Source organism: Cokeromyces recurvatus (assembly GCF_025118155.1).
Source record: "Cokeromyces recurvatus strain NRRL 2243 chromosome Unknown BX663scaffold_4, whole genome shotgun sequence".
Taxonomy (NCBI): Eukaryota; Fungi; Mucoromycota; class Mucoromycetes; order Mucorales; family Mucoraceae; genus Cokeromyces; species Cokeromyces recurvatus.
The window spans coordinates 786,427-810,108 of NW_026251390.1; the positions used below are offsets into that span (position 1 = coordinate 786,427).

The following is a 23,682-nucleotide window of genomic DNA, read 5'->3' on the forward strand; positions in this document are numbered from 1 at the left end:
ATAATGCTTATCAAAATCCTTGACTCCTGTCTACCTTAATTCTATACCACTAATGATTTCATATGTATGTATATACAGATATATATATAAGTATGACTTTATATTATTCAAGTGTTCTGGTGGTATCTTAATCACATATTAGGTTGTAAAAGCTATTAATAGGAACCTAGTATATTACTCTAAACATGCTGATAAAAGTAAGTTATGGATATTATAGTCTAAGCTTATGTTGACTATTTAACAGATGATTTAAAACTGTGTAAGTGAATTTACTCGTCATTTTGATCTTGATCGCTCGCTTTAAAATAGAATTTGGGTTAGTTTTCGTAATATGAAATTTGCAATTTTTTTTTTTTTTTATTGTGTACAAATTCACTCCCAAATTAGTACCTATGACTGTGGGTTAATACACATATAAGGTGAAATAGTGTCACTCCACGACATTCATCCTCTTTATACAACTAAATGTTTTTTTCAACAAAAAGAAACTTTTCATTTGAACAAATTCCTGATTTAAGTGGAAAAGTTGCCATCATTACTGGTAGCAACACTGGTGTAAGTCAAAATTCATCATTTACTTGTAACATTGGCTTGATTTTTTTTTTATTAACTTTTATTATTATTATTATTATTATCACTAATTTCTTGGGGAAAAAAAAAAAGATTGGTAAAGTATGTGCTTTAGAGATGGCAAGAAAGAATTGTACAGTGTAAGGCTTTAATAATATAAAGTGTAGCTTTGTTTTTTTTTTTTCTAGAATTGATTTATTTTATATATATTTGTTAAAAGTGTTTTGGCTTGTCGTAATGAAGAAAAGACAAAGGCAGTGGTTGAACAAATTAAATCAGAAACAGGAAACCAGAATGTAGAGTTTATTCGGATTGATTTATTAGAATTAGCATCTATTAAACAATTTGTTGAACAATTCCTTACTCGTCACGATCAACTTCATATTTTAATTAATAACGCTGGTGTTATGTGTTGTTCCTTTGGTCTTTCAAAAGATAATATTGAGATTCAATTCGCTACAAACCACGTTGCTCATTATTATTTGACTAGTCTACTTTGGCCTACAATCGTAAAGTCAACACCTAGCTGTCGTATTGTGAATGTGAGTTCGATTGGACACATGATACCTTTCAAGGAGTTGAACTTGGAATCTATTAGTGATCCAGCAAAATACAATAAAATAATCCATTATGCAAAATCGAAAACATGCAATATTCTTTTTACAAGGGAATTAACTAAGCGTTTACAAGATAAAGACATTAACAATGTAAGCAGTATATATGATGACTAGAGTATGAAAAAAAAAAGTAGATTTACATAGGTTCGTACATATACAGGTTTATGTGAACTGTAGTCATCCTGGTGCTGTCAAAACTGATCTTTATCGTCATTTGACTCGAATTGATGAAAAAACATTTGTCTCTTTTATAAACTTATTTTTGATTACCCCTGAAGATGGAGCTATAACTCAGCTTTACTTGGCCACAAGTCCAGAAGTTGAACAAAAGGATATTAAAGGACACTATTATGTAAAGACACAGATAATGATGATTTATTTCTTATATTAAATGTTTATCATAGGTTCCTTATGCAAGCCCTAATAAGCCTTATGGTGTTGCTGCTTCAAAAGATGCTCCAAAAGAATTATGGGATTTTACTGAAAAATTATTAAAGGAGAAAGTGCCTGACTATACAGGCTTTCCTATTTAAAATTTATTTATAGTGATACATCATTACATATTTCTACTAATAAGGATACATTCCAGTCATATAAGCAGATTCCATAGACTATAATACAAATACAAATATAAATATAATAATATAGTATGTATCCTATCCTTCCTTAATTACCTCTTCTAAATTATTATTATGGGCTTGTAAGTTTGTTATATTTCCTAGTGTTCTCTTTAGTAGATCAACTAAGGATATAGTATCGTCGTTATCTACAAAAGTCGTATAGTTTGGTTGTGAAATAGATAATAAATCTTTAGCAAGTCTTTTTGCAACTAACTGTTCTTTACGTAAATGTAACAATTCTAGATTTGCCTCATTTGTTTCCCTTTTAAAGTTAATAAAATCTTTATAGATTTTATCTCTATCTGCTTTTAGTTGACCTATTTCGTTTTGAAGATCATCCTTTTCCTCTTCCATTTGCACTGTATGTATTTGTAATATATTAATTTCCTTATTTAACAACCTTGTTTCTTTATCGTCATGATGATAAGAGAAGAGTGAGTTATTTGAAAGATCATTCTTCACTTGAGTAAGTTGATCTAATAATTGTGTCTTTTCAGCTGCTAATGCATTTACTAATGCTATCACATCAGCATGATCACGTTCCTGAATATCACGAAATTTTTGTAATTGTGCTGCACGCTCTGCTTCCCAACGCTGCTGTAATTGTTGAATCTCCTGTGCATGGTCATATCGTAATTGTTGAATAATCCTTCTTTCGTGTTCGTTTATGGATAAAACAGGATCTTGCTCATAATAAGGTGTAGTGGGTTCACTTTTTATAGTTTTTATATTCTCATGTGGAGGAGATAATAAAGGGCATTGCATCATATCTCTTTGCTTGTCATCTTTTTGATTTATTTCTTTTATTTGCAATGATAAGTTTTGAATCTAAAAGATACCAAGACCTTTAAATATTTATAATGAAAATAACTTTTTTTTTTCTTTTCTTACCTCTTGTTGATGTTTCGTTTTCATTTCTTCTATATATCTTTCCTTACAGTTTAATTCCTCTAATAACTAACATGACGAATATGATTCAGTTTACATATTGCAGTCATTTTTATGATTATTTTTTTTTAATTATTTATACATTCTGTTTGTCTTTTTTATATTGTTCATGCTTGAGTTGAATTTCCTTGATACGACTTTTATATTCTTGAAATTGTTGTAATATCTACTAAACAACACAAAGATAAATATGTGTATAGTGTATTCATATTTGAATTTACCAAGGTTTTGTCTTTATTACTTTCAATAGAAGAATCTTGATCTGCATACATTTTCTTATTATTATATGTCTTTGATATGTTTATAGATGAAGAAGGGAAAGAAGAGTTAAAATTCGATAACATGAAAATGAATAATAATAATAATAATAATAACTTTTTTTTTTTAATGCATTCAGCTTTTAAATTTATTACCTTTATTGGAACATAAGCTGTTAAGACTATTTTCTCTTTATCTCCTTTCATCGATAATTCTATTATGCACATATTTATATAATTATATAAACTATGTATACATGTTACATTTTACCTAATTGCATCCGTTCTTTATTTAATCTTTTTGCTTCTATTTCTAACTTGCGTTTTAAAATGGATGCAACATCGAAAGACAATACATCAACAATACTATTCTCTTTATAAAAGCCATGAACTATTTGAATATAAGCTATAATAATGATATACCATCATTAGCAGCAAAGAGGACTTTATATGTGTATATGTATATGTATACCTTCAATATCTTTTATTGATATTCTATTTGACTCTTCATTAGATACTGGTAAACTATTTAAATCCTCTTTATCATAGTTATGTTAAAATGATATACTCTATCAATTCGTATCATTATACCTTGAATGATAAATGGTAAAATAGCTCGTCGTTTTTTATTGTCATCAACGTGGTGTAGACTGACGAATAGTTTATCTTCTTTTTGTTCTAAACAAATAACTTCATTTTCGATAAAGTTTTTTCGATAGTCATCTTCTCTCTTTTTAAAATGTTCAAATAAATCGCCCAGCAGATTTGTATTTTTCATTATAAGCTTTATATATAGAATAGTAAATAATCATCTAAATTAGGTATGTATGTATGTATGTATGTATATACAGAGAGAGAAATAGATGGATAGAGAGTAGTTTATTTACCTCTGAATATGTGCTTCTTCTCCATACTTCACATAACAATATACCCTAACTCCCAAATATAAAATAAGTTATAATTTATATAAAAAAAAAAGCACACACATAATATGTATGTATGCATATATCTTATCTTGATTGCCCTTCTCTATTACTTACATAGCCTGTAATTACTTTTCTAGCTATAGCACCTTGCCCATATTCTATCTCAAATCGTAGTTGCTTCATCCTTTTTTCTAATTCAGCTAGTCTTGGGTAAATCTGCATCACAGATTGTTCAATTTTACTGACAGATTGCATACACTGAATAAAATTGTCAAAAGTGGTCTTCTTTTCCTCCAGGATAGAACATTCAGACTCATAGATGAGTTGATCATACAAATAGAGCAAATGGATTGTATTCAAAATAGTATCGTCTGCTGTTTTCCTTTTCTGTTGTAAATGATTAAAATAACTAGGGGAATCGTGTAGATTAAGAGGCGAGGATTGTGTTTGTGTGATATCCAAAGGAAACGACGAGATAGAATGATCTCCTTTGATAGTAGTAGTAATAGAAGAAGACCATCCCCTTTGCTCTACATCAATCAAGGTATATACAAAACGATCTACTCGTTGTTTCATTTTTGTCACTCTTTTCTTGATCACGTCTGATGTCATTCGATGTAGACTCATTGTATTCGCTGTCTGCTGATTTAAATAGACCATTTTATTGCTTTGTTCCCGAGTAGCGTTCACGAGTTCATCATATTCCTTTAAAAGGAATCTTCTCTTGATCTCCTTTAATTTCTCGACAGGAACAAATTCAGCAAGTAATGTATTTGAAGAAAGGGAAGATGATTGAATCGGGATACTCGAGTGTAAATTAATTTGCTTTAAAAGTTCTATCTCTAAATCTATACTTGCAATTGCAATAGCATCCTTGGCAAATTCTCTTTGAGCTATTCGATCAAATTTACTCACATTTTGAAGTGCTGCCCTATCATAAAATAAAATAATTTTTTTTTTTATTTGATTTGATTTATTTCATCAGCAAGACGTCATTCATAATATAACACATGTATTTCCATATAGTTACTTGACATGAGATTCAAGGTTATTTAGAGCAGAATTCAACGCAATAGATTGTGAACCTATTTCTTTTTTAAGTTTATCTATGCATCTTTTACGATGGATACATGCTTCTAAAACTATCTATGAAGATATATAAATAAAGGGACTAATGATATTCATTCATTCTCTTATTTACCTGGGTATTCTCCTTGATCTTCTTTATCAATTTTGATCTATTTTCTTCATCTTCATTATTCTGTATCGATATTAAAGCAGCTTCTAATTCCTTCAATTGAAGAATAGCCTCCTTTGTGCTAATGGAGGAGGATTGTTGCTGATGATGATAAGTAGATATTAAACTTGATGGGTCTTGTAACAAACGTCGATTAAATAAGATCAGGACAATATTGATATTGGTACTATTATCTTTAATTTGTGTTCCTGATGGAGTCAATAATATTTGGTTGGATGGTTTAATTTGTACTTTATTTGATATGGCTTGTTTCAAATCGTTTAAACTACAACATGAATACGATAAGAAAAACTAACTTTATAGTTTTATTTTATTTATTTTTGTTACTCATCAATGTTTAATGTCTTTAGAAATGAATTACTTAATTCAACCTCTTGACCTGAATCAGCAATTATAATTCTCATTATTATACGTTTGAAAGAAAAAAAAAAAAGAAAAAAAGAAAAGAAAAAGGAATAGGAAATAGATCAGAAGATGATCATAAAGTGTTTGTTGCATAAATGATTTGTATCCAATCAAAATTTATGATACAAATAAATTATCTTTTTGTGCTCTTTCTAATTTACTTGCTCTTAAATGATATACTTTACGAAATTCTCTAAATTGTTTTACAAAACTATCATTGTCTAAATTGCCTTCCAAGAAACTCTGTGCGACTGATTCTGATAATTCATCTGATTCATATACACTTGCCTTTAATCTTGTTAAAACAGTGGATGACGAGAATCTCTACATTCCATGTTAGATTCTTTCTTTTAAAAAATAAAAAAAACTTACATTAAATGCTTCTTGTTGTAGTCTTTCTTTTTCATCAAAAGCTAATTTATCTATTATATACTGAGAATACATTGCTTCTATTTCTGTTCTCAATTTGACTAGTTGATCCTCTTTACTCAAATTCTTATCTATCACATGGAATGGTTAACTTGAACATGTAAATAAATTACATGTATACAAATATAAATGTATATACATACATGCAAGTTGTTCATTGCCATTTCTTAAATCTTCTTGAAATGCTTTTAAATTCTTTACTCTATCTAAAGTATGAAAGAATATATCAAATGCAGTTTCATTTTGAAGTAATTCTTCTATTTGTTCATAACTAAATAAACATGTTTAATTATAATCATTCTTCTTTGAAGTAGCTCTTTTAATTACCTTAATTTAGATATTGCATTATATTCTGGATTAGACATTAAATTAGAATTGTTATTTAAAGAGGCTGAAGGTATAGGTGGTGGTGGACGAGAACCGTATCTATATTTTTTTTTTTTTCATACAAAAAAATAAAATAAATACGAATATAAATGACATTGACTTATATTTGTATTACCCTTCTTCATTAATGGGTTGTTGTTGCTGTATAGGTGATGATTCAATTATATTCTTTTTTGCTGGTGGTCTTTGAGCAAATTCATTACGAATATCTTTTATGAATAAACCTAAATTAGACTGTAAATTCCAGCTAGGTAAACCGTCATGCATAATGACATCGTCTTCTATCCAGGGGTGACGCATGCCTGTAGGTGAAATGGTAATTACAGGAGGCTCTTCTGGAAAATAAGTTGGTAAATTGACAATCAAAAACTTGTTCTTATCTTCTCCATCTAACGGCACCTCGTAAATTTGTTCGTCAACCACAACAACAGTTAGCGGATTATGTGTTAATAATGAATTAATCTGTTTCCTCTTTCTAATGTGTATGTAGTTAGTTTGTTTTTCATTTAAATTTAGTTTGTCAATTTTACAATTCTTGTGACATGATCTTGTTATATAATAAAGATTGTAAGAAAAAGAAAAGAAAAAAGAAAAATAAAAAGAGCTTGAATCCACGTGACATTTAATTTAAATAATTATTCATTGGTCAGTAAGAAGAGAAACTATAATACGATTAAAGAATTTTATTTAAAAAAAATTAAAAAATGACCAATGACCACATAGCAGTTATATATGCTGTTTTGCCCTGGTCAGATCACTATGGAAAGAAAAACCCTTTTGGGATAAAAGGGAAAATGTTAAAGTATATGTATAAGTGATGATAATTAACTATCAGAAATTCGTTTTTGTATTGAAAGAAGATGATTGATAAAGGGTTCACCAAGATGGTCAGAGGGTTCAGGGATTTGGGAGTGAGCTGGATAGTCCATCTCCAAGCAGAATGGCACATATGGAAGGCCAGCGTATGAGCCAGGCATCAATTGATTTTCTCACTTTCTTAGTAAGGAATATTGATGGTAATAAATTCAAGAGATAAGAGAGTGGATCTTCAATAGATTCGGGCATCTGAGGGCGTGTTATAGAAGAAGCTCTGGATATAAGCATAAGTATTATTATAATAGATGAATTACATAATACAGGATAAACTATAAGTCTGAATATGAAATAAAACTCTGTATATAACATCTTGTAAATAATATAAAACTTATTGACATCCAATTGTTTAGATGTATCAACTATAAAACATAGTATTATTTCTAAATATTTATTTTTATAACCTTGACAAAGGATTCAAGTCGCCTTTGATCCAATAAAATAAAACATAAAAGATATCAGGAACATATACTCAGATCAAACAATAAAGTTTTTATTTAAAGCCTCAATCAGATCATTATAACACCCAGTAGATAATCCATAGATCATTCTCTTGAATCAACAAGATGTATATCCGAATACTAATACTGCTTCATGACTCATGTTCTTTGACGGTTATTTTTATTTCTTTGATTCAGGATTCATTAATATAAATACAAGCATTTGTGAAGATTCAAAATGATCTTTAACTTCTTTCTCTTAATTTTTCTTTTAACCTTCTTTATTTTTATTGAATAAAAACAGTCTCAAACTATACTTCCTTTTGTTCCCTTTCTCTCTTTTTATTTTATCTTTTATCTTTATTTACATTCCATCACAGTTTGGTGTTAATTTTAACTTTAGGATATTTTTCTTTATATTGGTCCCACACACGAAGGGGATCTCCAGGTATTTTTTTTTCTTGATTTGTTCTACGTTGATTGTTCACGAGTTGACATATGCTATACCAAAAGTTCTTGTTAAAAAATGCCAGAAGGTGGAGACCTGGATATATCTTGCAAAACATAATAGTTTATAAAAATCTTCGCTCTAATCACAATCTGTCTAACTATGGCACATGCATTGATTATCACTTGTTTAATTTGTTGAAAACCATTTCTGATACATTGATCAAATGGAACTTTTCTAGTGAAGACCTTGTAATTATTACCAAGATTATTACGAATCACATGAGCTTTGGGTAGTATATTGAAAGGGTGTAAGGAAGTTCTTGCAGATGAATATCTATCTCTATTGTATTTATTACAGTGAAGAGTTTCAGGAGCGTTATTATCAACCTTTTGCTTTTTTGCTATTTTTTGTCTGCTTTTGTCACATCACTCTGTTTTCTTTTGTTCTTGCTTGAGCCAACCAATATCCGAAAACACAATTTTAGAGAATAAGTTACAACAATTACACCTAAAGTTGGTTCAATAATATCCGAATCTGTTGTAGAAGGAACATATAGTTTGCATTTATAATAACTCCTAGTATAATGTCCAAGCTCAATACAATCAACGCAAATGACTCCTGTTATCATATTAATATAAATGATGAGTGCCTTGCAGCTCTTTTTTTTTTCAGTATAAAAACATCAATACCAGTAGCCTCTTGACTCTTTCGTATTTCAAAAACGTCTTGCTTTTTTTTTAAAAAAAATAGCTGTTTTATGCATAGTCATATTTGAATGTAAAGAAAGAGAAAAAGAAGTGTACTTGTCAATAATTTTTTTAACAATTTAAGCAAGTAAAGTCACATATGTTGTACGATTAATATTAAAACTAAGTGGCAAAGCCATATTATACAATTAATTAGATTTCTGTGATGATCCATACTAATCTAAAAGCTTTGAGAGGAACCTCATTATGTGTATTACATTTAGACACAGAAACTCCAGATTGCACCATTTCCTAGTCTAGAAATCAATATATATTAACTATGTATGACCCTTCACAAGTCTATTATTTGATAGCTGGATTGCAGATAATACTCTGGAAGACTGTAAAGATTAAGTCAAGCAGACTAATAGTTACGTGGGCAAAAGAAGTTTTGATCTGTCTGAAATAGAAGTTGATTATGTCCTAAAAAAATAGAAAAATTCTGAAAACCATTTTTTTTTTTACAAGTCTAAGCATAAAACTTTCTGTTTAAATTTTGTATTTACTTTATCCAAAAAAGGTAAGCAAATTGTCTGAATTTAAATTTTGACTCGTCCAAAAAAAAAAAAACTAACATCGTCTGAATTTGAAGTAGAAATACTATATATGGTATAATTTAAATCATCTCCCTCAGCATAAGCACCGAAATTCTCAGGATGTTTCTGCTTGGTTCTATCGCTGGCCAGTTATGTGTACCATTCTACAGGAAATAGATTACTTAATGCACGATAAACTACCCCCTCCACTTCTTGATCCAGGCAGAAAATGACTCAACTGGTTGTCTCTTTAAATTTGTTAGCAACATTCCCCCTTTCTTTCTCACCTTCCCTTCTTCCTTTCCTTTACCTGTTTACCCCTTGTCCCATAAGAGGGTTTTTAGATACTTTTTTTTTACATAATTTGAACTGACCTGGGCAATCCAATATAATAAAGATATTATGTGCCCATAGGTCGCTTTTTAAATTTTAATTTATAAAAATAATAAAAGAAAAAAAATTGTTTAATCATATGTGGTATAATTTGTACACATGATTGAAGTCGACTCATATTGGAATATATTATTATTTAATAAAAAAAAAACATATAGAATGTATCGTATCCTACGCGTAACTATTTATAATCATTTATTCCCTTCGAAAAAAGGGGGAGGCGGGATATAGATTTATATATGACACTATTATTACTATTACTTCCACTTCTGCTGTAAAATTACTTAAAAGAAAAGTGTGTGTCTTTGTCTATAAATAGTGTTTTGTCAAGGTACACGTCTACCTTTTATGCCCACCTCAGCCCCACTTACAAATAAACTCATTTCTACTATTTCAATCATAGTATTAGAAGAATTAAAGCTTCTTCACTTGTCTTTAATAAATAAAATAAAATAAAATAAAGAAAGGGAAAAAAAGAAGGGGAAAAAAAAAGAAAGGAAAAAAAGAAAAAAAAAAGGTTTAATATAGTTTAATTTTAATTGGTCTTACTTTTTTTTTTTTTCTTTTTAACAAGTAAACAAAAGATCGCTCACTTTAAATTTACTTTTTCTTCTCCTTTTTTTTTCATATTAAAAATGGGATTATTTAAAACACTTGATACAATTGTTCATGGGGGAATACAGCAACCAGATTCATATGATAGGAAAAAGAATTATAAATTCTCAGAAATTTTAGGTAAATTAAATATTCATATGTAAATAAAATCATATTAACTTGTGTTATAAAGGTAGTGGATCATTTGGTTCAGTAAAGAAAGCAATAAGAATAAATGATGGTAAAGAAGTGGCTATTAAAGTTATACCAAAAAAGAATGTAAAGAATCATTTTGATATGGTAAAAGATGAAGTAGCCGTACTTCAAGCTTTACATCATCCAAATGTGATTGGATTTTATGATTATTTTGAGTCAAGGTATAATAAAAAAAAAGAAGAAGAAAGACGATTATAATAAAACTATTCTAACTTGATTTAAGAGATAAATTTTATCTTGTATTTGAACTGTAAGTAAGCTTAGGCTTAAACTTTTTTTTTTTTGGTAATAATTATTAAATCTGTTTTCTATCAAAAAAAGTGCTACAGGTGGTGAATTATTTGAAAGACTATTTGAAAGAGGAAAATTCACGGAAAAGGATGCAGTTTTAGTTATTAAATCCGTCTTAACTGGATTAGAATATTTACATAAAAACAATATTGTTCACAGAGGTAAAGAAAAGAAAAGAAGAAAAAAAAAATATCACCTAAAAAAAATTTTAGATATGAAACCAGAGAATTTGTTATTTAAAACACCTGAATCAAATGCTGATTTAGTTATTTGCGATTTTGGGTAATAAAATTAATTTTTATGGTTCATTTTTTATAAAATACTCAAAGGAGTTGAGTCTATAGGATTGCAAAGTTTAATTCTCAAACAACTGCACTAGAAACAGTATGTGGTTCACCTGGTTATGTTGGTAAATTTATTGTTATGGTTACCTTAATCGTGTTTACTAATTTTTTTTTTTATCTATCATAGCACCTGAAGTTTTATTACAAAAAGGTTATGGCTCTGCTATTGATATGTGGGCTGTTGGGTAACTAATAAAGATAGAAAGGAATAAATAAAAGAATTAACTTTTATTTATTTATTTATTTAGAGTAATTACATATACACTGTAAAGTAGTCATCTATTTCAATCATGTCTATGTGTGTATGTTTATATTAAATAGTTATTTACATGTGTATTTAAAAATAGTCTTTGTGGATATCAGCCATTCCAAGCAGAAGATCAGGTTGAATTAATCGATGAAATTACTCATGCTAGATATGATTTTCATGAAAGATATTGGAGAAATATCTCTATTGATGGTAGTGATGATTATATATATATATATCTGCATAATAGACACGATGTATTAATAGATATGACCTTTAAATTATTTAGCAAAGAATTTTATTAGAGCTCTTTTAGTATTAGATGATAAAAAGAGATTGACTGCAACAGAAGCTTTAAACCATAAATGGATGACAAGTAATGATATAAATGAAATTGATATTCTTAGTACTGTACGTGAAAATTTCAATCCACGTAAAGCATTAAAGAGCGCTATCGGTGCCGTCCTTGCAATAAATAAAATAAGGACAAATACAGGTGATTTAAATTCTGTAGTATTATCGAAAAATGAAGAAAATAATCAAGAGAAAGATTCAACCCCTATTATTGCTATACCTGCTCAATAAATAAATAAAGATATAATTCTTGTTTTTTTATTTTTTATTTTAATCTTTTAGAAGCCCTCATAATATAATTCACTTCTAAGGATTCATATCCTCCAATACCCACTATTCCATTACGTTCAGCTACTTTCCATTCACGACTTAGAGGATTCCATAAGATGCCACGAATATCTTTAACTTCCCAATCATCTCCAAATGATTCAATAGCATCTTTTAATTCTTGACTCTTAATATATTTATACCAATCATGAGTACCGTCATGGACCATACCAAGCACCTTCTCTGCTAATAAAACAGTCAAGACATAAGCTGCAGGGGTACGTGACATGGTACTCAAAAAGAGGTCTCCTCCTGGTCTTGTTAGTTGCGCACACGTTCTTAAAAATTCTAAAGGTTGATCTACATGTTCAATAATCTCCATAGCTAATACTACATCAAATAATTCTCCACTCATCAACATCTCCTCAGCTGTTGAATTTCTATATTCAATCTTCCCAGGTCCACGCCATAAAACAGGATCTTTACGAGCGTGTAACTTGGCCATTTGAATATTATCATAAGAAGCATCTACACCTACAACATTTCCACCTAGTCTTACAAGCGACTTTTTGATAGATAGATAGATAGATAGATATACATGTAAACATATATTATCATCGTAAATAAATATCTGTTTACCTCGGATAATAAACCTCCCCCGCATCCAATATCTAGCATTCGAATCCCTTTAAATGGAATTCCGCTCTTTGTTGCTTCACTATCTACTCCAAAAAGCTGATCACGTACATAAGACACGCGAGGTGGATTCAATAATTGTAACATGGAGAATTCACCTGAAGGATCCCACCATTCTGATGCTTTGTCACTAAATTTTTGTACTTCAGCTTTGTTCACTGTTGAAAAACTAGGCTTATTATTAACTGAAGCTGTGGTGTATAAACGATAGATAGGTTGTATACGTGTATATGAAGTACGTATACTATTCAAAGTACATTTCAACATTTATTACTCGAAAAAAATAAAATAAAATAAATAAATTATAATAAACAAAGAGCTGCATTGAAATCCTCAGCTTTTTTTTTTTTATTATTTTTTTTTTTTTTCCGTATTCAAAAATAAGCTCAGAATTTATTATGTAATTATTTCGTTGATGAAGAATTCTCTTGGTTTGAAATCATTTCAGATATATTTTTTTGTAATAAACTCCAATCTTCAGGCTTAGGACTAGCCATCTATTGTTAAAAGGAAGGGAAAATTAGTTTTAAATTCAATATTTACAATTTTTTTTTTTTTTTTACCTCTCCAATGTCATAAATATAAACATGTCCATCACTAGAACCAATAGCTATCTTTTTGCCTTCCTTATCCCAAGCAAGTTTATTTAGTGCTTTGCCTGATCCAACTTGTGTACTTACAAAGGGTTCTTCTGTATCGGCATTCAAGTTCCATAAATCAAATTGACCTGTACCATCTACTGTGCTAAACAAAGCAGGATGAGTAGGGGACCATTTAACATCATAAATATAATCATCAGCATGTTCAAATGAATAAAGAGGTGTCATTACTGTAGGTTGACTTGAAGTCTTTGAAATAGACTTTGCTCTCCATAATTTAACAGTCCAATCAACAGAAGAAGTAAGGTAAAGATCAGAGAAATCGACAGGTCCATGTAAAGGATGGAAATTTAATCCAGTTACCATACCATGATGGCCACGATAAGTATCATATTGATTGATACCCGCTTTACTAATTCATGATAGGAAATAAGCAATTATGTACGCACTAACTTCACTCTTTTTTTTTTTTTTGTTTCTTTGGACGTTACCTTCCTGCTCTATCATATCTATTTGCTTGATAAATATTACCTTCTTCTGTACCTACCCAAAATGCAGTCGTTTCATTATCAGGAAATCCGATACACGTTACAGAGACTTCATCCGTTTTATTATGAGCAGGATGAAGTAATTCTAAATAATCTTGTGGTTGTGCTAACATATCTAATTGCCATGAACATACAAATCCGTCTGTACTGGCTGATATCAAATTATGAGCATTTTGCGTACCAACCATCTCAAGTGAATAAACAGGATGAGTATGTCCTCCAGCAGATAATGGCGTCTTTAAAACAGGTAATGACTTTGCCCTTGTATCCCATAAAACAATTTGACCTGAATAAGTGCCACCAATGATATAATTAGGATGAAATTTACTAAACATAACACTAAGTACATCAGACTACAAATGAAGTTAGATAAATATCAACATTACTATTTCTAACTTCATCTTACCTGTGAATGGAATATAAATTCAGGTCGATCTAATAAATGCTCATTCCAAACCAAGACAATACCATCAGGTTCATTAGGTGCAAGAGGATTTTTATTATAGGAAGCAGCGACTAATTCTGGGTACTAGATAAAAATATGAATATATGTGAATATATATGTGTGTATGTATGTATGTCTATTATACTTACTTTAAGTGACCAATTCACATCTGTAACAGATCTATTCTTACACCATTTTTCATCCCAAAATTTACAAATAAACTTGACGTGTTTACCAGAGTTTTCATCGCTTAATATAAAGTTAAATTTAGTACTCTACAATACACGTCTTTTTTTTTTTCTTTTACTTTTCCGTATCAATGCCAAGGGTATAATCTTTCATAAAATCATATTTCTCATTTAATGCTCTTTCGACCAATTTAGTAGAAATATCAATAAATTCAGCAAATTCTTGCGACTTTTGTATCTTTTTTGCTTCTTCTTCAGTCAAGTCTATAATAGTGGTAAAGTTAGTTTTTTCTTTTTTTTTTTTTTTTTTTCCTCAAGTACTTGAAATATATTTATTCATTACCTTTAATTTCTTCTTGTTTTTTTTCCTGTTCAGCTTTTCTAATTTCCTCTTCTAGTTGAGCTATCTTTTGTTTCTCTCTGGCTTCAAATTCCTCCATTATTTGCTTTCTAATCTCTTCTTCGGATATTTTAGGCGCTTCCAATGATCCGTCTGTTGTCTGAATCTCTTTACTGTAAACAACGTGTTCCTAAATAAATAAAATTAATGAGAAGATAATACATTTAATTGCATATAAGGTGTTATTCTTTACAAGAGGAGGAATATCAGCAATAAATGCTTGCGTTTCCGTTAGTTCTGCAACATAATGAGGTGTAGGTTGAGAAGAAGAAACAGAAAGCATCGAAAGTCTTCCTCCTTCTGTTCTATATAATAATAATTTTATTTTATCTTTGTCAATACCTCCTCCTTTATTTTATTCTAATGTTCTATATCACTTACTGAACAGGTGTTCCTGGAGTAGAATATCCATAATTAACAGAAGTTGGACGTGAATTAGAAAAGTCAGATCCTACATCTGAACCTCGATCACTTCCACCATTAGCAGCAGGTGTAGAAGGTCGTTCACCTAACACAAGTGCAACAAGATCATCAATGGCTTTTCTATCTCTTCCAATAGTTGAACTAGTTGTAGTCTATAAAATATGTGCATCATCAGATTAACGATTCCATTCTTTTTTTTAAAAAAAAAAAAAAAAAAAAAAAAAGTACGCATTGTTTTCTTATTTTATATATATATTACTGTTGACTGAGTAGATTGACTTTCAAGTAAAGCTCTTCTTTCTTCTCGAGCACGTCGAAGCTCAGCTAATTTTTGTCTCTTTTTTTCTAATTCTTCTTTTCGGCGATCCATAAAACCAAGTCAAGAGGAGAAGAAAGAAAAAAAAAAAAAGGAAATAAATTGGTACCTATATCCCCCTTCTCTATTTTGATGTAACATATGTAATTGCTGACATTCAAAAAAAAAAAAAAAAAAAAAAAAAAAGTAAATTAATTATCTTAAACAAGACGGTTGGATTTGGGAGTTTTTATTTCTAAATAACAATATGATGGTGGTAATGTACTTTCACACTGAGCAATATATTACTTGTCCGACTAAATAATTTGTTGAGAATAGAGGGATTCAATGTGCGCGTATCATTAAAATGCATTAAAATGTTAAATTTAAAATTGCGCGTTTAAACGTGTAAAAAAAAAAAAAAATACATTGACTGTCAAAATAAAAAGGGGAGAGAGTCAACAACTGTTCTTTATTTTTATTCTTTAAAATATGTGGTTTTTGTACATTATTAACAGGGAAAATAATTATCGTGGCTCAGCTTATTTAAGATTATGTCCAAATAAAACCTATACTATTAATAATGGAGGTAAATATATACATGTAAAGAGTAATGAATATATTAGCTTCTAACAATAAAAGAAAAAAAGTCAATAAATTTACCCTCCATGTGGGTCCAATGTCAGAAGAGCAAGTGGTAATGATTTACAATATAATTCTGGGTTATTATTTCGTACATGTTTTTCTTTTCTTTCTTACAGTATTATTATAGAAAAATGTTCGATTCCAGCCTACGATTCGCTTAACTACGACTCTTACAGATATGACAGTGGATGATGAATTAGTAACAACAGAAAAATATTTACTTGATCAACATTTAATTCACAATGCTCACAGCAATGATCAATTTCGGTAGCATTACATTGAAAATAGATTTTTTTTTATTTCATGATATAAACTTCTTTTTGATAGTTTACAATGGGAAGAATTGAATATATATCACTCTAAATCGGATAACGAATCAAGTTATGAACAACTCATCAAGAAAGGGCAAAAATATGGTATATATTTATAATGGAATATCTTTTATAACTTTTATCTAAAGGAGAAATTTTCTTTCTTTTAAAAGGTTTTCATGTTGTGAAGCAAGTTAAAGAAAAGGAAACAACCCATTTTTATTTATCTCAATCTAATCAAATGGCATCTATTGAAGTATCAAAATATTTACTAGCTGCACTCGTTATGCAAATACCTTTTATAACAGAAGAGTGGATTGACAATATGACACATACACATGATAAAGGATTTGATTTGCATGCATTCAATAATAGCCAACCTATTATTGTAGAAAGATATGGTCCTCTTCAAAGATCTGCTGTTTTCGGTCCTGATAAAAGAAGAAAAACCTTATTTCGAAATTTGCACTTTTGGTTCTTTGATGAGAACCAATTTAAGGACAAAAAATATTTTATTGAACGTGCTGGTGGTAAAGCAAGTCTTCATACGTTTGAAGAAGCACTAGAATCAACAATTCATCCTGGGATTTTATTTGTTCAAGTTCCTTATGAAACAGAAGCATGGGTGCCGGTAGAAGAGAGATTTTGTCTAGAGTAAAAAAAGAAAAAGAAAGCGTTTTACATAATACAAAATAACTTACTGCCTCTTATATATAAATATATATATTTATAGACAAGATGCAACAAGATGTATTATTGATTTTGAAATATTTTTTAGTATCATTTATTGTTCAACTAACTTCATGTGTAACCCCAGTGCCAACTTGAAAGATCATATATCGCCCGATGATCCAATTTATGAATCATTGCCCACAATGTATCCAACCATGCCAACAAGTTCTCTTCGTCCAGTTAAGGTTGAAGCTATGGTATCAAACTCTTTAGCAGATACTTTACCGATAAATGATAATGATCTTGACATTAAAATCAAAGAGGAACCTATTCCACTCGAGTTGTCCCTTTATCATGATAATCATTTGACAATAGACGAAAAGCACTCCTTAACACTCAAATCTTTTATAGAAGAAGAAGATCCAACACTCAATTATAGTATTCATGATGATGTTGGACCTAATACATTGGATGACATCGAGCTTCCCTCTAATATGAATGACATGAGTGACTTCTTTAATGAAATGCTACCTATTCTAAATAATCCATCCAAAAAGAAAATTCAAAAAGATACAGAAAATCAAAGACGGGAAGAAGAAGAGGAAAGACAACAACTCCGTCAACAAGAAGAGAAAATGAAACGACAAGAGGACATGATGCGCCAACAACAACAAGAAGAAGAAGAAATGGCAAAAGCAGAACAAAGACGTAAACGTGAGCGTCAAGTTCAAGAAAGAGAACGAGAACGAGAAAATGAGCAAGTGAAGCGACAAAGGTTAGAAGTTGAATTGCAACATCAAGAACAAGAAGTTAGTTATTTAAAGAAAGAAGAAGTTCATGAAACATATACAGAACCTATAATTCAAAACGATACCCTAAATAATGAATTAAGCACAGACAATAACCAAGGGAAATTTACTAAAGTTGTATTTGCATCATTAGTTGTTAAATCGAGGCCACCACAACGACAGCTACAGTTAGAACAGAGTACAGGCATTAACTATAAAAGATTTAAAAAAGTACGTCCACTTCAATCAGCAAATATAACTGATGTTATTCGATTAACTGCGAACCATAATGACCGAGGTGACAACTGTTTTTTTTTTTTTTTTTTTTTTTTTACATTTTTTATATTATTTGTAAACTTATTTTTTTTTTTTTTCACTTTTATTAGTGCATGATCATAGAGCAAATCAACACCAACACACTCCTATACCAGCAGTAAGAGTTCAAGATACAAATGAATTAGACCCAGATATCGCTATTCGTCCAGTAATTATTAGGAAAAGAACGATAAGATAATATAGTTTACTGAGAGGAGAAAATTATTGAAAATGGAGCTTTTTTTTTTTCTTTTTTTCTAGCTTCATTTATTATACGTATTCAATTGTAAGTTATGCCTTAAAACGATATATATTTATTGATTTCCTAGTTATGCATTATGATGTCTCTAATAATGTAATAATAGTACACCAAAAAAAAAAATCTTACTCCCCTTCCTCCCTCATTAAGTTATATGTAATATTTCATCTTAATAATACCATGAATAATGGAAGTAAATAATATACATATTACATCTAATAAACAAATTTATAATAAATGACTCGATTTTCGTATTACAACATAATTTAATCTTTCTTTGCTTGTTGCTGTCCTTGCTTCAAAAATGCCTTTACTTGGCTTGCAGTAGCTGTGTACCAGGCATATAAAACAAAAGCTTGAATACCATGAAAAGCTGATAAAGCCCAACTTGTTTGAACTGTAAGAGGGCCCTCATTACGTAATTGAAATATAACTAAACTCATAATCATGTGATAGAATAAGAATCCACAAGCTATACATATAAACATTATTATTATTTCCCATATATTTATGTATATGTATATGTATATAATATATACTAATATAGTGTTGTTTCTTTTACCTGCACCGCGTTTACAAGGTAACATATTTGGCATATTACGACATAATAAGCTAATGATGGCAATGGAAGCAACAGAAGCACCATAAAATCGAAGTAGTAAAATATGAGTTGCATCAAAGTTTTGGGCAATAAAAAAGTTGGCAGTAAATGGAAGAAGTAAAAGTTGAATTGCAATTACGGCTTGAATGAAGCCATGCTGTGTATTGTTAAAGAAAAATATATACATATATATAAATACATTAACTTTAATGCTCTATATACATACAATCAAAAACCTACAGCAGTAAAGATGGCATTAAGTGCAGACATTGCTTTTTAGATTTATTACTGTAAAAGAAATGTACATCATTGTTTATTTTGGACTCTTTTTTTATTTTTTATTATTTTGACAATATGTCCATTAGTTGGGCTAATCCATTATTTGGGGAAGCCGTCACACATTTAATAGACCTCTCTTCGTTGTTCCTTCAAATACCTGATTTAAAAATTTGTTTTTGTTCAAAACACGTAAAGCATATTCAGGAGATAATTTCGAATTTGATTTCTTATGAAGAAAAGTAAGCAACTCTTCTTCTTTGTTGTCTTCTTTTGATGATTGAAGCTCTAACTCCTTTTCTTCTATCTTTGTCAAGCTGTCCTGTTCTTTCTTAATTGAGCGGTCAATATCACGGATCGTACGACGTAATGAATACATAGTAAATTCACTATAGAATAAAAATGCATGTGTTAATATACATGTATATGAAGAGAAAGATAAAGGCATAAGTATACCCTCTATTGTATTTGTTGTGGCTTGCGGGCTTTTTAAGTTGTGATTCTAAATTATTAAATTGTGATTCCAAATTTTTAAGCATTTCTTCTGTATCGGCTGTCCTATCCATTAGCTCTTCGCCTTGGAATATAAGTTCATCTTCTAAATGTACATCCTTAAGAGGCTCTTCAAAATTATTAATCTCAAGATAGGACCCAATTATGTCTTTTTTCGAAGAGTCTATATTTAAAGTAAAAAGGAAAAGAGGGATCATTTAGTGCTACTTGTGCTTTTTAATATAATTACTATATTACATTTATCAAGAGTATTGCATAGATTTTCAGTTGATTCTTTAATAAGTGGTAAAGTAACATATAATTTTTCCGCTTCTTCATTTAATGAATTTGTCATAGTTGATATATCTTTAGCATCAGATAATTTCCAGATAAACTCTGTGTTATCAAAGTAAGACGTATCTTTTAGAGCATATGAAGTCCTTGATTGAAGTTTAATTTCATCTCTGATATCAATTAATAAGTTACATGTCTGTTATTCAAAAATATATTAGTTATTAGAAAGAAAAGGAAAAAAAGTACTTATATATCCTACCGATTCAACATCTTCACGTGTGCCAAGATAATATTCCTCTATTTCTTTAGCCATGCCTGTGAGTTCAGGATCTCTATTATAATGTATTTGCTCTCTATCCTGTCTGTTACTCAGAGCGATAATTAAATCAGGTCTCATAGCTGCAAGTCTTTCTGCTTCGAGTTTTTCTGCTTTAAGTCGTTCTTCCTCTGCAATACGCTTTTCTTCTTCGATACGCTTTTCCTCTGCAAGTCGTCTCTCTTCCTCAATACGCTTTTCTTCTGCAATACGCTTTTCTTCTTCAATGCGCTTTTCTTCTTCAATGCGCTTCTCTTCTTCGATGCGCTTTTCTTCTTCTATGCGCTTTTCTTCTACAATACGATTTTCCTCTGCAAGTTGTCTCTCTTCTTTAATACATTTTTCTTCATCCTTATCAGACTTAGCTTCATCTTGGGTATCTTCCTCTTCTGCAGACTCCGTATATATCTCACTGTTTTCATCATCTTCAGATGATGTAGTCGTTTGTTCTTCTTTTTCAATATGAACATAACTTGATGTAGTTGCATCGTCATGAAGACTACTGTTAGTACTGTTTGTTTTGGAAGTATCACTACTCGTGCTATGATCCTCAAATGGCTTGTTTAATGATAATTTAAGGTCCAACTCTTTTTCATCAAAATCATCATCTACCCTCTCTTCTTGCTTGAAGGACTTTATTTCACTGGATTGTTGTGATTGCTTTGTTGTTGGTATAGCTGTAGTCTCATTTTGAGGAATAGTGGCTTCCTTCGAATTTTCTACGTCTTTACTTGTGTCCTTTGTTGTAAAAACATCATTTGAAGGTGATGAGGTACCTCCGAATGATGTACTTCCAAAGGGCATTTTAGGGTTGTAAGCTACATTCTTAAAGCCACCAAATGATGGTGTTGAAGGCGTACTTGTAGAGGCAGTCATTGGAGTACCAAAAGAGGACTTTCCAAAGGTAGGTGATGATGTAGTAGCACCAAAAAATGATGTTGAACCAAAAGCTGGTGTAGAGGAAGGTTTACCAAACGCAGAAGATGACAAGGAAGCCCCATTCTTGGGTAGCTCTGTAGAAGATGAACGAGCAAGTTCTGCAAAGGACATAGTTTGTTGTTTGGGCATTGCTCCAGCAAAGGCTGATTGCCCAAATGTAAGGGAAGTGCTACCAAATGTAGGCTTTTCAGAGCCTCCTATTGCTAGATTCATTGGCTTAGGGCTTGACATCATATTGGTTTGTAAAGTACTAAAAGCGGGTGTTTTGACGTTAGATGGAGAGACAAAGCTGGTCATGCTAAAATGACTATCACTTGTAGTACTTGAGGAGGGAGATGACACTTTTGATCCAGAAGCTGTAGTTATAGCAGTAGAGTTTTTTAAAGTAGGTTCAGGGATTTCATTAAGGTCTGTCACCGCTTGAACCATGCCTGGATAACGTTCTCCAGACTTTGCCAAGTCATCATTATAGATATGATAAGCGCAAATAATACCTTCAGATGTTAAATAGTAAAGATTAGGTACAGCGGGGACAGGTTTATCATTCTCATCTGCCTTGTAAGGGGGTAAAGGTTCTGATGCAGAGTAATCAATGGTCATGCCAAAAGGAAAAGTATCTTCTCCATCTTCTTCGCCTATAGGTAAACATGGCATATTCTCCAATATCCAAGAAGACCACTGACCATCTCTTTCTTGACCTATCAAAGCTAAATCAAGCGAAGCTGCATTGGAAATTATAACTAATGTTTTAATATTAGGTCCTAAATTGCGTACCATGGATAAATAAAAGTGGCTTTTAGGAATATCTCCAAAGTCATAGATTTTATTTAATGTGCCCATTCGTTGATATTTTTCATCCAAATCTTCTTTTTTTCTATCAATAATAAATGCCGAATTTAAATCATTATCCTCTGTATCTGAGTAAATAGCAAGAAAGACATGATTTTCTATCCAAAGTAGACCACTGACTTTTTTTTTAAAAAAAAAAGACATAAAGATAGTCGTTAGTTTATATTAAATAATACTCGTTTGTTTGCATACCATATCTGTTGGATAATATATCGTCAGGGTTTTTTTTCATGCTTGGAGGAGGTAAGATTGTATCCTTTTGATTACCCTCAATATCATATACGTTGATGATACCTTCTCTTGTGCCGCAAACAATTTGTTTGCCTTTAGGGGACCAGCATGCTGTAATTGCACTTGGAATATGTGTGATAACTTCTCCTTTTATAAACTTGATTAGTTTACATTCAGAGTTTTTTGTGCATACAGCAATCAAATCAGGATAAACCTCCGGATTAGGTAAAATTTGAGTAATATCATTGTCAAAAGATTGAGTTTGAACTGGATTAGCATCTTGTTTCTATCAATATCAAAGCAGTTAATTTATCAGAATGCATACTTATATAAATGACAAGTTTACGTTGTTAATAATATCTTTAATGTTGTATGTTAAAAGAAGACCTCCAGTGACAGCTACAAAGAGTTGAAGTTCGTCAGGCGATAAACTAAGAATACTGATATCTCCTTTATTAATATCAACGGAAATAATATCTTCGAAGTTTGCAACTGTATGTTGTTTACTATTGTAAATAGTTGAACGAAGTTTTTGTGTCTGACCAAGTCTAAAACCTAAATATTATATCATTAGTTAAAAAAGAAAAGAAAAAGAATATATAAATAATGATAGTATACCTGTAGGAGAACCTGCAACAAAATAACCATATTTACTTGAAGTAATGAAAATGGACATACTTGATCTATTTTCCAGATTTTTAAATTTTGAATCAGGTAATTTGGCTTTGACACCTTGAGCAAGTGTCTTGAAACTCAAAAACTAAATAATTAAAGATTTAGTAATTGCAAAATGTCACTTTTTGTTGCGTATAACCTACGTCAATTATTTTTTCCTCCCCTTCATCAAGTGTTGGTTCTTGTTCTAAAACAGCAAATTGATTCGTATCCATTATTCTTACGCGAAAAAAAAAAAATAAAGAATAAAAAAAAA

At 30.4% G+C, this 23,682-nt stretch overlaps 11 protein-coding genes across 11 annotated transcripts; 4 read left to right on the forward strand and 7 right to left on the reverse strand.

The window, feature by feature from the left end:
• Nucleotides 1-265: 265 nt before the first annotated feature.
• On the forward strand, nt 266-1,748 carry BX663DRAFT_252656 (NAD(P)-binding protein). Its single transcript, XM_051521879.1, has 6 exons — nt 266-316; nt 388-555; nt 664-710; nt 791-1,277; nt 1,348-1,539; nt 1,592-1,748. Exons 2-6 carry the CDS (start codon nt 466-468, stop codon nt 1,718-1,720), a joined length of 945 nt encoding a protein of 314 aa, XP_051386103.1. The 5' UTR covers nt 266-316; nt 388-465; the 3' UTR covers nt 1,721-1,748.
• On the reverse strand, nt 1,668-3,471 carry BX663DRAFT_252503 (uncharacterized protein). The gene is made up of 7 exons (XM_051521877.1): nt 3,169-3,471; nt 2,977-3,045; nt 2,838-2,921; nt 2,699-2,764; nt 2,032-2,635; nt 1,862-1,953; nt 1,668-1,798 (listed from the first exon to the last, which is right to left on the reverse strand). The coding sequence occupies exons 1-7, from the start codon at nt 3,238-3,240 to the stop codon at nt 1,757-1,759; spliced, it is 1,029 nt and encodes a 342-aa protein (XP_051386104.1). The 5' UTR covers nt 3,241-3,471; the 3' UTR covers nt 1,668-1,756.
• BX663DRAFT_252536 (uncharacterized protein) lies at nt 3,350-4,836 on the reverse strand. Its single transcript, XM_051521878.1, has 4 exons — nt 4,053-4,836; nt 3,900-3,944; nt 3,604-3,796; nt 3,350-3,537 (listed from the first exon to the last, which is right to left on the reverse strand). The coding sequence occupies exons 1-4, from the start codon at nt 4,596-4,598 to the stop codon at nt 3,497-3,499; spliced, it is 825 nt and encodes a 274-aa protein (XP_051386105.1). The 5' UTR covers nt 4,599-4,836; the 3' UTR covers nt 3,350-3,496.
• Nucleotides 4,837-5,556: 720 nt separating this feature from the next.
• Nucleotides 5,557-7,026, reverse strand: BX663DRAFT_498909 (uncharacterized protein). Its single transcript, XM_051526108.1, has 5 exons — nt 6,533-7,026; nt 6,358-6,456; nt 6,174-6,301; nt 5,974-6,101; nt 5,557-5,925 (listed from the first exon to the last, which is right to left on the reverse strand). The coding sequence occupies exons 1-5, from the start codon at nt 6,715-6,717 to the stop codon at nt 5,719-5,721; spliced, it is 747 nt and encodes a 248-aa protein (XP_051386106.1). The 5' UTR covers nt 6,718-7,026; the 3' UTR covers nt 5,557-5,718.
• Nucleotides 7,027-9,522: 2,496 nt separating this feature from the next.
• On the forward strand, nt 9,523-9,696 carry BX663DRAFT_498912 (uncharacterized protein; the record flags this gene model as incomplete). The annotated part of the gene is made up of 1 exon (XM_051526109.1): nt 9,523-9,696. A coding segment is annotated over one exon (174 nt), but the record flags the coding sequence as incomplete, so codon positions are not given.
• A 795-nt stretch (nt 9,697-10,491) lies between these two features.
• On the forward strand, nt 10,492-12,133 carry BX663DRAFT_428557 (kinase-like domain-containing protein; the record flags this gene model as incomplete). The annotated part of the gene is made up of 9 exons (XM_051522691.1): nt 10,492-10,591; nt 10,644-10,827; nt 10,988-11,118; nt 11,170-11,239; nt 11,302-11,366; nt 11,429-11,486; nt 11,550-11,567; nt 11,649-11,761; nt 11,838-12,133. The coding sequence occupies 9 exons, from the start codon at nt 10,492-10,494 to the stop codon at nt 12,131-12,133; spliced, it is 1,035 nt and encodes a 344-aa protein (XP_051386108.1).
• Nucleotides 12,129-13,132, reverse strand: BX663DRAFT_534992 (bifunctional 3-demethylubiquinone-9 3-methyltransferase/ 2-octaprenyl-6-hydroxy phenol methylase; the record flags this gene model as incomplete). The annotated part of the gene is made up of 3 exons (XM_051530590.1): nt 12,129-12,734; nt 12,809-13,056; nt 13,111-13,132. 3 exons carry the CDS (start codon nt 13,130-13,132, stop codon nt 12,168-12,170), a joined length of 837 nt encoding a protein of 278 aa, XP_051386109.1. The 3' UTR covers nt 12,129-12,167.
• Nucleotides 13,133-13,224: 92 nt separating this feature from the next.
• On the reverse strand, nt 13,225-15,857 carry BX663DRAFT_498923 (WD40-repeat-containing domain protein). Its single transcript, XM_051526110.1, has 10 exons — nt 15,728-15,857; nt 15,427-15,620; nt 15,239-15,350; nt 14,989-15,175; nt 14,765-14,909; nt 14,607-14,706; nt 14,419-14,541; nt 13,956-14,365; nt 13,429-13,876; nt 13,225-13,362 (listed from the first exon to the last, which is right to left on the reverse strand). Exons 1-10 carry the CDS (start codon nt 15,836-15,838, stop codon nt 13,270-13,272), a joined length of 1,923 nt encoding a protein of 640 aa, XP_051386110.1. The 5' UTR covers nt 15,839-15,857; the 3' UTR covers nt 13,225-13,269.
• A 585-nt stretch (nt 15,858-16,442) lies between these two features.
• Nucleotides 16,443-18,693, forward strand: BX663DRAFT_483761 (uncharacterized protein; the record flags this gene model as incomplete). Its single annotated transcript, XM_051524513.1, has 6 exons — nt 16,443-16,460; nt 16,536-16,675; nt 16,736-16,824; nt 16,893-17,373; nt 17,453-18,477; nt 18,566-18,693. 6 exons carry the CDS (start codon nt 16,443-16,445, stop codon nt 18,691-18,693), a joined length of 1,881 nt encoding a protein of 626 aa, XP_051386111.1.
• A 203-nt stretch (nt 18,694-18,896) lies between these two features.
• Nucleotides 18,897-19,650, reverse strand: BX663DRAFT_252963 (uncharacterized protein). Its single transcript, XM_051521880.1, has one exon. The coding sequence runs from the start codon at nt 19,539-19,541 to the stop codon at nt 19,020-19,022; it is 522 nt and encodes a 173-aa protein (XP_051386112.1). The 5' UTR covers nt 19,542-19,650; the 3' UTR covers nt 18,897-19,019.
• Nucleotides 19,651-19,658: 8 nt separating this feature from the next.
• On the reverse strand, nt 19,659-23,665 carry BX663DRAFT_498932 (uncharacterized protein). Its single transcript, XM_051526111.1, has 8 exons — nt 23,570-23,665; nt 23,370-23,511; nt 23,098-23,306; nt 22,713-23,037; nt 20,676-22,639; nt 20,381-20,612; nt 20,087-20,306; nt 19,659-20,019 (listed from the first exon to the last, which is right to left on the reverse strand). Exons 1-8 carry the CDS (start codon nt 23,639-23,641, stop codon nt 19,749-19,751), a joined length of 3,435 nt encoding a protein of 1,144 aa, XP_051386113.1. The 5' UTR covers nt 23,642-23,665; the 3' UTR covers nt 19,659-19,748.
• Between the last annotated feature and the right edge of the window lie 17 nt (nt 23,666-23,682).

Bases quoted from the DNA above. Each gene is read 5' to 3' on its own strand.
- BX663DRAFT_498932 (XM_051526111.1), bottom strand. From the start codon at position 23,641: ATGGATACGAATCAATTTGCTGTTTTAGAACAAGAACCAACACTTGAT. The intron at 23,307-23,369 runs GTATACTATCAT...TATAATATTTAG, and splicing joins TGTTGCAGGTTCTCCTACAG to GTTTTAGACTTGGTCAGACA. The intron at 23,038-23,097 runs GTAAACTTGTCA...TGATATTGATAG, and splicing joins TTAAAGATATTATTAACAAC to AAACAAGATGCTAATCCAGT.
- BX663DRAFT_252963 (XM_051521880.1), bottom strand. From the start codon at position 19,541: ATGTATATATTTTTCTTTAACAATACACAGCATGGCTTCATTCAAGCC.
- BX663DRAFT_498909 (XM_051526108.1), bottom strand. From the start codon at position 6,717: ATGCGTCACCCCTGGATAGAAGACGATGTCATTATGCATGACGGTTTA. The intron at 6,102-6,173 runs GTATGTATATAC...TCCATGTGATAG, and splicing joins TGGCAATGAACAACTTGCAT to ATAAGAATTTGAGTAAAGAG. The intron at 5,926-5,973 runs GTAAGTTTTTTT...CATGGAATGTAG, and splicing joins TACAACAAGAAGCATTTAAT to AGATTCTCGTCATCCACTGT.
- BX663DRAFT_252536 (XM_051521878.1), bottom strand. From the start codon at position 4,598: ATGGTCTATTTAAATCAGCAGACAGCGAATACAATGAGTCTACATCGA. The intron at 3,945-4,052 runs GTAAGTAATAGA...TTTGGGAGTTAG, and splicing joins GAAAAGTAATTACAGGCTAT to GGTATATTGTTATGTGAAGT. The intron at 3,797-3,899 runs GTAAATAAACTA...CTATATATAAAG, and splicing joins GAAGAAGCACATATTCAGAG to CTTATAATGAAAAATACAAA.
- BX663DRAFT_498923 (XM_051526110.1), bottom strand. From the start codon at position 15,838: ATGGATCGCCGAAAAGAAGAATTAGAAAAAAAGAGACAAAAATTAGCT. The intron at 14,366-14,418 runs GTAAGATGAAGT...CTTCATTTGTAG, and splicing joins AATTTATATTCCATTCACAG to TCTGATGTACTTAGTGTTAT. The intron at 13,877-13,955 runs GTAACGTCCAAA...ATCATGAATTAG, and splicing joins AGATATGATAGAGCAGGAAG to TAAAGCGGGTATCAATCAAT.
- BX663DRAFT_252656 (XM_051521879.1), top strand. From the start codon at position 466: ATGTTTTTTTCAACAAAAAGAAACTTTTCATTTGAACAAATTCCTGAT. The intron at 556-663 runs GTAAGTCAAAAT...AAAAAAAAAAAG, and splicing joins TTACTGGTAGCAACACTGGT to ATTGGTAAAGTATGTGCTTT. The intron at 1,278-1,347 runs GTAAGCAGTATA...GTACATATACAG, and splicing joins AAGATAAAGACATTAACAAT to GTTTATGTGAACTGTAGTCA.
- BX663DRAFT_252503 (XM_051521877.1), bottom strand. From the start codon at position 3,240: ATGTGCATAATAGAATTATCGATGAAAGGAGATAAAGAGAAAATAGTC. The intron at 3,046-3,168 runs GTAATAAATTTA...AACATATCAAAG, and splicing joins CAGCTTATGTTCCAATAAAG to ACATATAATAATAAGAAAAT. The intron at 2,765-2,837 runs GTATAAATAATT...TCGTCATGTTAG, and splicing joins ATAAAAAAGACAAACAGAAT to TTATTAGAGGAATTAAACTG.